Source organism: Mustela erminea, chromosome 13, assembly GCF_009829155.1.
Source record: "Mustela erminea isolate mMusErm1 chromosome 13, mMusErm1.Pri, whole genome shotgun sequence".
Lineage (NCBI taxonomy): Eukaryota > Metazoa > Chordata > Mammalia > Carnivora > Mustelidae > Mustela > Mustela erminea.
The window spans coordinates 70,990,715-71,003,641 of record NC_045626.1 but is presented as its reverse complement, the minus strand read 5'-3'; the positions used below and the strand labels follow the sequence as shown (position 1 = coordinate 71,003,641).

Below are 12,927 nucleotides of genomic sequence, written 5' to 3'. Positions count from 1 at the left end.
TTCAGCTGGAAGAGATTCAGTCTATTTCTGGCTATTTTGAAGTAAGAACAGTCTTTTTCTCCATCCCAGACTTGTGCCACCCCTCAAATACAGGAGTAATGGGCCCTTGGGCTGAAGGATCATTTGACTGCAGGAAGCAAAAGGCCACTCAGGCTAGCCCAGATAAAAAGGAGGTTATTTTAAGGAATTAGGACTAGCTCCCCAAATCCAAAGAAAAAGTCCCTGTGAGGATTATATTATACAGTGGGATAAGAGCTCTTCTGGGACAAAGCCTTGGAGCCAGAAAGCAGTCTGGAACCAAGCTGTGGACCGGGACTCGATGCCTCTCAGTTTCATTCTATCCTCTTCTCACTATAAACCAGTTCCATCCACTTCCTTATTAGTGTACAGTGCTCCAAAGTGGCCTCCTGCACTGGGTGACTTCTTAGTTCGCCTAGGTCCATTACCTAATAAGTACAAGGACTTTGACCATCTGACTGGAGTTCCCTGGACCCAACTCTAGATTCCAAGAGGGGGGATGTGCTTGGTCAAGCTTGAGCCAGATGTCCACTCGAGTCCAGTCAGCTAGTACTGAGGGGACAGGGTTACACAGTGTGCTGTCCAGCTTGCATGGGCTGTAGAAGTCTGTTTTGACACACAGGCAGAGGGAGGGCCTCTAAAAAGATGTCAGGGAAATACAGATTAACAGCCTGATATGACTGCCTGAAATCCACGAACCCAAGCCACTGGCTACTCCGTGTTCCACCAGGGTTCACCCCCATCTCCTACTGCACTTTTGTAGATTTTTTTTTTTTTGTAGATTTTAAGAAGAATAAATAATATTTAAGTAGAACTTAAGGAATAAAAACAGAAAAAATACCCTTGTCGCCACCACCCAGCTTAAGAAATAGAACATGCAGGGGCGCCTGGGTGTCTCAGTGCTTTAAAGCCTCTGCCTTTGGCTCAGGTCATGATCCTAGGGTCTGGGATCAAGCCCCACATCGGGCTCTCTGCTCAGCGGGGAGCCTGCTTCCTCCTCTCTCTCTGCCTGCCTCTCTCCTACTTGTGATCTCTGTCAAGTAAATAAATTTAAAAAATTAAAAAAAAAAAAAGAAATAGAACATGCAGTGAAGATATACAAATGGTCAATAAGCACATGGAAAGATATGCAACATTACTAATCGTTAGGCCAATGAAAATCAAAATTACAACAACATACACCGACTAGGGTGGCTAGTAGTAGAAAACCCAGAAAATAACAAGTATTGCTGTGGGTCTGGAGAAGCTGAAACCCTTGTGCACTATTGGCGGGAATGTAAAATAGTGCAGCCACTATGGAAAACACTATGGTATTTCCTCAAGGAATTAAAAACAGGATCACTGTAAGAGCTAACAATTCCACTTCTGAGAATATACCTGAAGAATTAACAGCAGGGACTCGAAGAGATGCTTGTAGGCTGTAAAGGTAAAGCCAGATACTACTTAGAGTGGTAAGGATATATTTCAATCAGTAACAACTATTGCAGTAGGGAAGGTCTGCTGTGAACTGAATTCCCGATTTATACAGAAGTTACTAGGCGTTTTAAAGAAAGAATGAAGAGCACCTGCATGGCTCAGTTGGTTGTTTCTGTCTTCAGGTCAGGTCATGATCCCAGGATTCTGTGATTGAGCCCCGAATCAGGGAGTCTGCTGCTCCCTCTTCCTCTGCTCATGCTCTCTTTCTCCCCCACCCTTTCTCTCTCAAATAAATAAATAAAATCTTAAAAAAAAAAAGGGAGAATGAAGGAGTAGGGAGGGGGGTGAGCATGATCTCGGTAGAGTCTGGGAATTGGAAAATTACAAAAAAGGGAAGGTGGGAGGATTTGGTCCATGTACGATCTGGGTTTGCTAACTGGGGCTTATCGAAGTTAGGCTTCTACCCTCCCTCAGACACTGGGAGACAGGAGTCCTACCTTCTGATGTTAGCTGCAACGAACAGTAAGAGACAGGAAGAAGAGACATTTTTCTTTTCTCCGAACAATGTAAGTCCATTTCTCATTTGATTGCCCTTTGTTTATTAAGGACGAGCTGAACCATCTGTTGAGACTTGGTAGAAGAGGATATTTGGTGGATGACGTGAGCAATCAGGCATTTAATGAGGAGCATCTCTATGGAAACAAAAAGAAAACAAAGGCTAATGGTGGGAACAGACTATAAACCCAGTTTCTGAGTCCAGAGACTGGGCAGTCACTTGAGAAGACACTGACCCCTTAAGCATCTTTACATGGTGGTGTGAGGACAGCAGAGGCAATCTGATAGATTTCTTGTTTTATAGTCTGAATGTTGGTAGTGATGGCATAGACGTCAGTGTCACAGCCATGGCTATTTTTGAGAGCAGAGCATGGAAGACACAGGTGTTCTGGTGGCTTTTTGGGTAGCCCAAGTGGCAGCAAGTCCAGGCACAAAGGTTGCCAGCACGTGATTTGTAGTGATGAGTTCTTTGATGCTTATATCAAATTGTCTGGGCTTAGCTTACAAGGTGTTTTCAGATCCCAGAGGAAAGGGTGACCACAAGAGAACCTGAGTCCCAAAAAGGATTAGGTTTTAGATCTCAGTGATCATACTGTTCTTTCTCAGGAGCGGAGGAAAATTGGAAACAGCACTTGGAGAGTTGTAGCCAGATGCTGAAGGAAACTAGGAGAAGTAAGAATTTGCTGAAGGCTGACAAAATGTCTAAGATGGCAGGATCCAGCTTGGTTTATAGGAAGATAATAAAACCTCAAGACTAGATTCTGGGTGTGGTATACTTTTCCACTGTCATAAAATTTCTATCAAAGGTAATCAAGGTAAGAATAGTTTTGTGAACAAAATACCTTTAGTTGCATTAAAGTTGGCCTAATTATTTACATGAATGCAACAAGAATAGTAATCAATACAGACCTTTTTAAGTTTTCTTTTCTTTTTTTTTTTTTTTTAAGATTTTACTGACTTATTTGACAGAGAGGGAACACAAGCAGGGGGAGCGGGAGAGGGAGAAGCAGGCTTCCCACTGAACAGGGAGCTCAATGTGGGCCTCAATTACAGGACACTGGGATCATGACCTGAGCCGAAAGCAGCCGCCCAATGACTGTGCCACCCAGGCACCCTTAAGTTTTCATAAGGAATCTCAGATTGAACTTAAAAAGCCCCTCAATGAGGGGCGCCTGAGTGGTTCAGTCAGTTAAGCATCTCACTCTTGATTTCAGCTCAGGTCTTGATCTCACGGTCATGAGTTCAAGCCTTGCACTGGGCATGGGAGCCCACTTTAAAAAAAAAAAAAAAAAAAAAACAAGGGGCACCTGGGTGGCTTAGTGGGTTATGCCTCTGCCTTCAGCTCAGGTCATGGTCTCAGGGTCCTGGGATCAAGCCCCGAATTGGGCTCTCTTCGGGGAGCCTGCTTTCCCCTCTCTCTCTGCCTGCCTCTGTGCCTACTTGTGATCTCTCTCTTTCTGTCAAATAAATAAATAAAATCTTTAAGGGAAAAAAAAAAAAGCATCTCAATGCTAGGAAGTCAAACGAAGAATTTGCCATCAGATGTCACCTGTAATACCTACAGATTTGGGTGAATTCCTCTATTCTTGAGGTTCCCCAAAAACATCCTAAATTTCCTGGGCCTGCAGGTTAGTGACCTTCTTTATTTACCTATAATGCTGAGAACCCTATAAGCCAGGTGTCAACCCGGTTTTTTCCAAAAGGGCTTAGTAAGCTTTGGCCCCATAAAGTCAACCTTATTTCCTTAAAATTGTCTGTTCTGTCTGATTTTATACATCATTTTCAAATGTGACGTTCCCGTCAAAGCCTTGGTCATATAATCAATGTTTTAAATTATGTCCTATCACAAAGAGGACAGCTTCCTGCTGAGCCTATGCAAATAGTTACATTGCCATGAAAATAAGAATGTTCAATAATAGTTTCAGAGTATTTTTGAGGAATCGTGGAAGGAGAAAAGATAAATGTTTTCATTTTGTTTACAGAAGTAAAATATTTTTCTTAAATTCCCTACGAGTGAAGTCATGTGGCACTTGTCTTTCTCTAACTTACTTCACTTAGCATTATACTCCAGCTCCACCCACATCGTTGCACGTGGCAAGATTTCATTCTCTTTTATGGCTGAGTAATACTCCATTGTATGTATACATATATATACCACATCTTCTCTATCCATTCATCAGTCAGTGGACACTTGGGCTCTTTCCATAATTTGCTAATGCAGATGATGCTGCTGTAAACACCGGGGTGTGTGTATTCCTTCAAATTAGTATTTTTGTATTCTTTGGGCAAATACCTAGTATTGCCATTGCTGAATTGTAAGGTAGTTCTATTTTTAACTTTTTGAGGAACCTCCAGATGTTTTCCAGAGTGGCTGCACCAGTTTGCATTTAAGAAACAAAACAAACATGGGACGCCTGCGTGGCTCAGTCATTAAGCGTCTGCCTTCGGCTCAGGTCATGGGGTCCGAGGTCCTCAGATCCTGGGGTCCTGGGATCAATCCCCGCATCGGGCTCCTTGCTCAGCAGGAAGCCTGCTTCTCTCTCTGCCACTCCCCCTGCTTGTGTTTCCTCTCTCACTGTCTCTCTCTCTGTCAAATAAATAAAAATTCTTAAAAAAAGAAAGAAAGATGGGACGCCTGGGTGGCTCAGTTGGTTAAGCAGCTGCGTTCGGCTCGGGTCATGATCCCAGCGTCCTGGGATCGAGTCCCACATCGGGCTCCTTGCTCGGCAGGGAGCCTGCTTCTCCCTCTGCCTCTGCCTGCCATTCTGTCTGCCTGTGCTTACTCTCTGCCCCCCTCTCTCTCTCTGATAAATAAATAAATTAAAAAAAAAAAAAGAAAGAAAGAAAACAAATGGGGGTGCCTGAATGGTGCAGTCAGTTAAGCTTCCAATTCTTGGTTTCAGCTCAGATCACAATTGCAGGGTCATGACATAGAGCCCCCTTGCGCTTGGCACTCAGCGTGGAGTTGGCTTGGGATTTTCTCTCCCTCTCTCTGCCCCTCTCACTTGTGCTCTCTCTCTCAGTCTCTCTCTAAAATAAACACATAAATCTTTTAAAACAAACAAAACTATCATGGGGGGGGGGAAGAGAGGCAACCAAGAAATAAAGTCTCACAATAAAGAACAAACCGATGGTTACTAGGGGGGAAGTAACTAAGGAGATGGGTTAAACAGGTGATGGATATTAAGGAGGGCCTGTGATGAGCATGAGTTATGTGTGGAAATGTTGAATCACTAAATTGTACACCTGAAACTAATATTATACTGTATGTTAACTGGAATTTAAATAAAAACTTACATATATGTGTGTGTGTGTATACTTTTTTTTTTTAAGATTTTATTTATTTACTTGACAGACAGAGATCACAAGTAGGCAGAGAGGCAGGCAGAGAGGAAGGGAAGCAGGCTCCCCGCTGAGCAGAGAGCCCCTGGGATCATGACCTGAGCCGAAGGCAGAGGCTTTAACCCACTGAGCCACCCAGGTGCCCCCCCCCCTTTTTTTTTTTTTTTTTTTTAGTAAAACTTGGAGCACCTGGGTGGCTCAGTGGTTAAGTGCCTTCAGCTTAGGTCCTGAGCTCCCAATCCTGGGATAGAGCCCTCCCTCCCCAGTTCTGCTCCCTGCCCAGCGGGGAGTCTGCTCCCCCCCCCCCCTTTTGCCTCTCTCCCTGCTCATGCGATCTTTCTCTGTACCTCTCTACCTCAAATGAATAAATTCAATCTTTAAAAAAAGAAAAAGCACGACTTACTAGATTGTTAAGTCATGAACCTATTGGCTTTTTCATTGGAGTTTTGGAAATCCTAATTTAATTTATTGTTTTGATCTCGAGGTTATTGAAGCAATGCCATCAGAAGCCTGTACCTGGTACAGTCCTTTTCCATGGGTCTCTGAGACCGTACCCTTTTGTTAAATACACCATCTGGCTTATAGCTGGTTGCCAGAGCTTTTAGGAAAGCATCAGTGTAAAACCACAACTATCTATAAAACCACCACAGTTAAAGATCTGAGTTTGTTATAAAAATAATACAGTCGACAGGGAAATTTGCTTGCTTCTGTGACATAGAACATTTTAACATAATAACTAAATATTATACCTGGGCATATTATAGTGAGACTATTGACAAATTTCTAGGAACTTTATAAAATTTCTAAAATAGTAACATTCTGCCCATACAAATATAACCTAGAGAAGGTTAAATATCTCTTCTTTGACAGTGGTTCCCATGTATGGGAATAATAATCAAATAAACCTAATTAGTTTAACATCTCTCCTTTTAGAAGGTGAGAAAACAAATCCTTTGAGGTTTTCCAGTAATCCTCTCAGAAAATTCAGTTAGTTTGAGGTCAGGAAGACTTTATTTAGAATTCAATTTTGGGAAGTTGTCCAAATTGTTAAATGCTTTAAATATTTAATTACATAGGATCACAGGTCATTGTAAAACAATACTTAGTTATCCATTTAACCAAAGTGGTGATAAAAATTCAAAGGCAAAGGCAAATGAAAAATAAAGAACCTTACCTCTGAATAGTGAGAAGACTTTGTTCTCTTAAGTAACAAAGGACATGATGATAAAGACAACATAAAGCACAGGAAATTATTTTGATAAGACACAATATATGCTACCTAGGCAAATTAAAAGGTAAAGAAAAATCTCTCAGTCTTTTATTAAGACTAGACCAATAATCAAAAAAACTTTGTATTTTTTTTAACATTTTTTTAAAGATTTTATTTTTATTTATTTATTTGATAGATCACAAGTAGGCAGAGAGGCAGGTAGGGGGTGGGGGGAAGGAAGCAGGCTCCCTGCTGAACAGAGAGCCCGATGCGGGGCTCGATCCCAGGACTTGAGATCATGACCTGAGCCAAAGGCAGAGGCTTAACCCACTGAGCCACCCAGGAGAGGGGAAGCAGCAGGCAGAAGAAGAGGCTCCCCGCTGAGCTAGGACCCTGATGTGGACTTGATCCCAGGATCGTGGGATCATGATTTGAGCCAAAGGAAAATGCTTAACTGACTGAGCCACCCAAACATCCCAAAACTTTTAATTTTACCGAGAAAAACAAACTCTGGTTTTGTCAGTACACTATTGAGATTAAAGTTCAAGAGGTGAGGCTGGCTCAGTGAGTGGAGTGTATGGGTATTGATCTCAGAGCTGTGAATTCAAGCTGCACGTTGGGTTTAGAGATCACTTAAAAAATAATAATAAAGGGGCGCCTGGGTGGCTCAGTGGGTTAAAGCCTCTGCCTTCGGCTCAGGTCATGATCCCAGCGTCCTGGGATCGAGCCCTGCATCGGGCTCTCTGCTCAGCGGGGAGCCCACTTCTTCCTCTCTCTTTCTGCCTGCCTCTCTGCCTACATGTGGTCTCTCTCTCTGTCAAATAAATAAATAAAAATATTTAAAAATAATAATAATAATAAAATCTTTTTTAAAAATTAAAAAATAAAGTTCATTAAAAAAAAAAAAAAGCTATAGGCACACCTGGGTAGCTCATTTAAGTGTCTGCCTCAGACTCAGGTCGTGATCCCAGTGTCCTGTGATGGACTGCCCTCAGCAGGAAGCCTGCTTCTCCCTCTCCCTCTGCATTCCCTCTTGTGCTCTCTGGCTCTCTATCTTTATCTCTCTGTCAAATAAATAAATAAAATCTTTTAAAATAATAAATAAATAAAATGTATGTTTGCATTATAATTTAAAGTTAACAACTCTGGAAGCATACCTAGTTTATTAAACCAACAATGCCGAAGTAGTCTTATTTACCAAAGATTTATACAAGTTATGTGACAATGAAAAATATTTGAGTTGATTCCTGTATTTCTGGAAGTTTTAGGAAGACTAAATTTATGTAAGAACTTATTTCTAAGACAGGATACAATTTTTTTTTAATTTTTACTTTTCTAATTTAATTCAAGTAATTAACATATAATGTATTATTTTTTTCAGGGGTACAGGTCTGTGATTCATCAGTCTTACACAGTTCACATCACTCACCATAGCACATACCCTCCCCAATGTCCATCACCCAGCCACCCCATCCCTCCCACCCCCTTCCGCTCCAGCAGCCCTCAGTTTGTTTCTTGAGATTAAGAGTCTTTTATAGTTTGTCTCCCTCTCTGGTTTCATTTTGTTTCATTTTTTCCTTTCTTCCCCTATGGTCCTCTGCCTTGTTTATTAATATCGCATATCAGTGAGATCATACAATAATTGTCTTTATGATTGACTTATTTCGCTTAGAATAATACCCTCCAGTTCCATCCATGTTGTTCCAAATGGCAAGATTATTTTTTTTGATGGCTACATAATGTTCCTGTGTGTGTGTGTGTGTGTGTGTGTGTATACATATATACACACACCACATCTTCTTTATCCATTCATCTGTCAATGGACATCTGGGCTCTTTCCATAGTTTGGCTACTGTGGACATTGCTACTATAAACATTCGGGTCCAGGTGCCCCTTCAGATCACTACATTTGTATCTTTGGGGTAAATACCCACTAGTGCAATTGCTGGGTCGCAAGAAGGATGCAGCTTTTTTAAGGGATTTTATAAATTAATTTGGTAATACCATCGGGAGATAGGGAAATATATATATATGTACCAGACATAGATAAATGTACAGACAAATGCAAATACAGATCTCACAGTTTTCATATTAAAACTGTGATTCAGACTGGCTACCTTGGTCAACAGAGTTATTTTTATTCTTGCTTGAAATGAAGCTTCACCTTAATGTTTCTGTTTATTTCAGATGATTTGGAAAAAGCCAAGGAAATGTTAACAAAGATGAGATACTTTTCAAATGTAGAAGAAAAGATCAAGTTAAAGAAGATTCCCTTCTAATGATTACTAGTTTAAAAGTTTCAAAAATAAAGTTCTTGTATATTTCTTTCCTGGCTTCTGTTCATTGAGACTAGGGATGTATTCACCATTTTAGTTTTTACTAATTTTACCATTTTAGTTAAACCTGTAGCTCAAGCATTAAGGGATGGGAGTTTATCACGCGAGAGGAAACAGAGTACCCGGAGCTTGGCCAGTTATGTCATACTTGATACAGCATGCTCCCCATATAGGCCAGTAAAAGAAGTGGGGATGGGGCCAACCTAGGGCTCTGGAGAAAGGATTGGCTAACCTTTGCTGCAAAGGCCAGATAGTAAATGATTAGACTTTGTGGCCCGTCCTGCCTCTTTTATAACTGCTCGACTGTCATAGTAGCACTTTGTTTACAAAACAGGCAGTGAGCTAGATTTGACCCAGGGATTCCCAACCTCTGCCCTAGAACCATATCTTCTTTCTAATGGCAGGCCCCTCACTAGTGCCCTTGTTAGTCTAATTTTCAGAGCATTCAGTTTGGTAACCATGCAAAGCTGCCTAAGGATCTCTCAGGCCTGCATTTCAAAATGTAGATAATATTATCAAGAGTTAATCCTGTGGGGCCAAGATGGGTACAGAGATTACAGAAAAAAAAAAAAAGCTTAAAAAAAGAAAAATTTAAAGAAATAACAACGCTTGGGGGCGCCTGGGTGGCTCAGTGGGTTAAGCCTCTACCTTCGGCTCAGGTCATGATACCAGGGGCCTGGGATCGAGTCCCGCATAGGGCTCTCTGCTCAGCAGGGAGCCTGCTTCTCCTCATCTCTCTCTCTGTCTGTCTCTCTGCCTATTTGTGATCTCTCTCTCTGTCAAATAAATAAATAAAATCTTTAAAAAAAAAAAAAAGAAAGAAAGAAAGAAAGAAATAACAACGCTTGGAGAGCATTGCTTGTTTACAATGGAAAAATCAGAGCTCTGAACTAAGGTTCAACTCCTAGAGCTTAAAACTACTGCAGTCCCTTTGCGTCCTCCCTCAGCCTTGTCTAAGAATTTATATCTTAGGAATTCTGATTCTGTTCTACTCAGTTTGTTATCATTTTAGGATTTATGGATCTTCTGAAGCCAAATTAACCACAGCAACTGTCTGGCTTCATGGTATTTGGGAATATTAGTATAATCAGCAGCCCTCTTACATTTTACAAGGAGAATGGGTTCCTGGTCTAAAAACACACAGGGAGTCTTTAAGTGAACAATTACAATGCAAGCAAATATGTCATGATTAAATTGGGTGCCTCTGCAAAGCAGTAAGAACTGAAATACTTCTGCAGACTATCTTTATTCTACAGAAAGATGATAGGGACCAAAACAATCTGACCACAAAAAGAAATCAGATAAACATTTTTGGAGGAACTTCAAAGAAACGTTTCCCCTACCTATTGCCATCAGCTGGAAAGGCCACGGGGCCACGGGGCCTAGTTCTGATTTATGGGATAAATAAAAAGACTTTATCTCTGAGTCAGTGTAACTACTTTTGTTTTTTGTCTTTTTTTCCTTCACTCTTCCAAATTCTTTCCCTGTTAGGGTAAAGCCCAAGTTCAGTGGGACTCTAAATTCAGGAAACTTTGTAAGTATTCCCCGTGAATGCCCTATGGGGAGGTAGGCTCCTAGACTTCTGGAAAGTTGGCAGCCCTATTTGGACTAAAGGTTTGTTTTTGGTTTTGTTTTTTAAGTGTATTTATTTATGTAATCTCTATACCCAGTATGGGGCTGGAACTCATGATCAAGAGTCACATGGTCCTCCGAATGAGCCAGCCAGCTAGGCGCCCCTGAATTAAAACTTCTGACCAAGTGAAGCAAATTAAGCACTCACCCCACCCCAGCATCCTTCCCAATATAGAAAAAATTTATCAGAACAACTAAGAGGTTTTGGGGAAGCCTGGGTGGCTCAGTAGTAGGTTGTGTCTGCCTTTGGCTTGAGTCATGATCCCAATATCCTGGAACCAAGCCCCACATTGGGCTCCCTGCTCAGCGGGGAGCCGGCTTCTCCCTTTCCCTTTGCCTGCCCCTCCCCTTGCTTGTGCACTCTGTCAAATAAATAAACAAAATCATTTAAAAAAATGGGTGGGGGGGACAAGAAAAGGAACAGAGGTGCCTGGATGCCTCAATTGGTTAAGCGACTTCCTTCGGCTCAGATCATGATCCTGGAGTCCCGGAATCAAGTCCCACATTGGGCTCCCTGCTCAGCATGGAGTCTGCTTCTCCCTCTGAATTCACCCCTCTCATGTTCTCTCATTCTCTCTCTCTCAAATAAATTTTTTTAAAAAATCTTTTTTTTTTTAAGATTTTTTTTTTTAATTTTTTATTTTTTATAAACATATGTTTTTATCCCCAGGGGTACAGGTCTGTGAATCACCAGGTTTACATACTTCACAGCACTCACCAAAGCACATACCCTCCCCAATGTCCATAATCCCACCCCCTTCTCCCAAACCCCCTCCCCCCAGCAACCCTCAGTTTGTTTTGTGAGATTAAGAGTCACTTATGGTTTGTCTCCCTCCCAATCCCATCTTGTTTCATTGGTTCTTCTCCTACCCACTGATTTTATTTATTTATTTGACAGACAGAGATGACAAGCAGGCAGAGAAGCAGGCAGAGAGGGGCGGGGGGGGGGGGAGCAGGCTCCCTGCTGAGCAGGGAGCCCGATGCGGGGCTCGATCTGAGGATCCTGGTATCATGACCTGAGCTGAAGGCAGAGGCTTTAACCCACTGAGCCACCCAGGCGCCCTAAAAAAAAATCTTTAAGAGAACAAAAACAAATAAGAGGTTTTGACTAATTTGTGATTATTTCTTTGCAGACTCTGTTGTTAGACAGATCCCTTGTTACGGATTGGATGTGCACCGCCTCCACCCGGAAAATTCATATGGTGAAGCCCTAACCCACAGTGTAGCTATATTTGGAGGTCGTGCCTCTTAAGGAATTAATTAAGGTTAAACGAGGTCATAAGGGTAAGACTCTCATCAGGCGGGATTTGTGTCCTTATGAGAAAAGATACCAGGGAGCCCCCTCACTTTCTCCCTACACTCATGCACGGGGGTTGGGGGACAGGAGATAACCAGGAAGTGACTTCTAACCAAAAACTGAAACTGACCTTGGGCGCCTGGGTGACTCAGTAGGTCAGAGCGGCTGCCTTCAGCTCAGGTAATGATTCTGGGGTCCTGGGATTTCCCCAATTCAGGTTCCTTGCTCAGTGGGGAGCCTGCTTCTCTGCCTGCCACTCCCCCTGCTCTTGCTCTCTCTGTCTCTCTCTGTCTGTCTCTCTCTCTCTCTGACAAATAAATAAATAAATAAATGAAAAAAGAAAGAAAGGAAGGAAGGAAAAGAAAGAAAAGAAAAGAAACTGACCATGCTGGCATATTGATCTTGGATTTCCAGCCTCCACACCATAAGAAAATTGACTGCTGTTGTGAAGTCACCCACTCCATTGTATTTTATTCTGTGGGCCTGATCTGAGTGATACACCTGGATTTGAATCCTAGCTCTGCCCCCTATGAGTGTGAGTCCACAATTATGCTAAGCTTCATTCGCTCATCTTCAACATGGTGATAACAGAACGTATTTTACAGGGTTGTTGAAGGATTAAATGAAATTAATTAAGCAAAGTCTTGGTCCAATGCATAGAACATGGTAAGCACTCAAATGTGATTTTTAAAATTATAATGATGGGGGCACCTGGGTGGCTCAATGGGTTAAAGCCTCTGCCTTCAGCTCGGGTCATGATCTCAGGGTCCTGGGATCGAGCCCCAAATACGGCTCTCTGCTCTTGTGGGGAGCCTGCTTCCTCCTCCCTCTCTCCCTGCCTTTCTGCCTACTTATGATCTCTGTCAAATAAATAAATAAAATCTTTTAAAAAAATTATAATGATGACTTTTATTATTTTTATTTTGGCAACAAAGTCATGTCTTTCACAGCAGAGTAAACATGACCCTTTCAGCAGTTTCCAGCCCCTACTCTGTGTAAACAAGAGTTCAGCCCTGGGAGAGATGTAGAGAGCAATTAGAAGCTTCCTGTCTATTTGGGGAGAGGGATTTTATACCAATCATCAAAATAATAATAAATGTTCCCATTTGCTGGGGAGACTG

At 41.9% G+C, this 12,927-nt stretch overlaps 1 protein-coding gene and 1 long non-coding RNA gene across 7 annotated transcripts in view; one reads left to right on the top strand and one right to left on the bottom strand.

Annotated features, from left to right (window-relative positions):
- The window catches only part of HSCB (HscB mitochondrial iron-sulfur cluster cochaperone), a 29,537-nt gene that overhangs the window by 7,431 nt on the left and 9,179 nt on the right, over positions 1 to 12,927 (top strand). For 3 of the 6 annotated variants that reach the window (XM_032311653.1, XM_032311652.1, XM_032311658.1), the window contains one exon: positions 8,729 to 8,867. The exons of 2 other annotated variants lie outside the window; for them this stretch is intronic. In XM_032311653.1, coding sequence (XP_032167544.1) covers positions 8,729 to 8,820 — 92 coding nt within the window. In that variant the 3' untranslated portion in view covers positions 8,821 to 8,867. Of the gene's footprint in view, positions 1 to 8,728; positions 8,868 to 10,368; positions 10,412 to 11,642; positions 11,997 to 12,927 lie in introns of those variants that run through there. One more of the 6 variants, XM_032311656.1, reaches the window with a different exon arrangement.
- The window catches only part of LOC116572503, a 32,185-nt gene continuing 21,190 nt past the window's right edge, over positions 1,933 to 12,927 (bottom strand). Inside the window, exon 3 of the long non-coding RNA XR_004278368.1 lies at positions 1,933 to 2,126. This is a non-coding gene — a long non-coding RNA (uncharacterized LOC116572503). The remainder of the gene's footprint in view (positions 2,127 to 12,927) is intronic.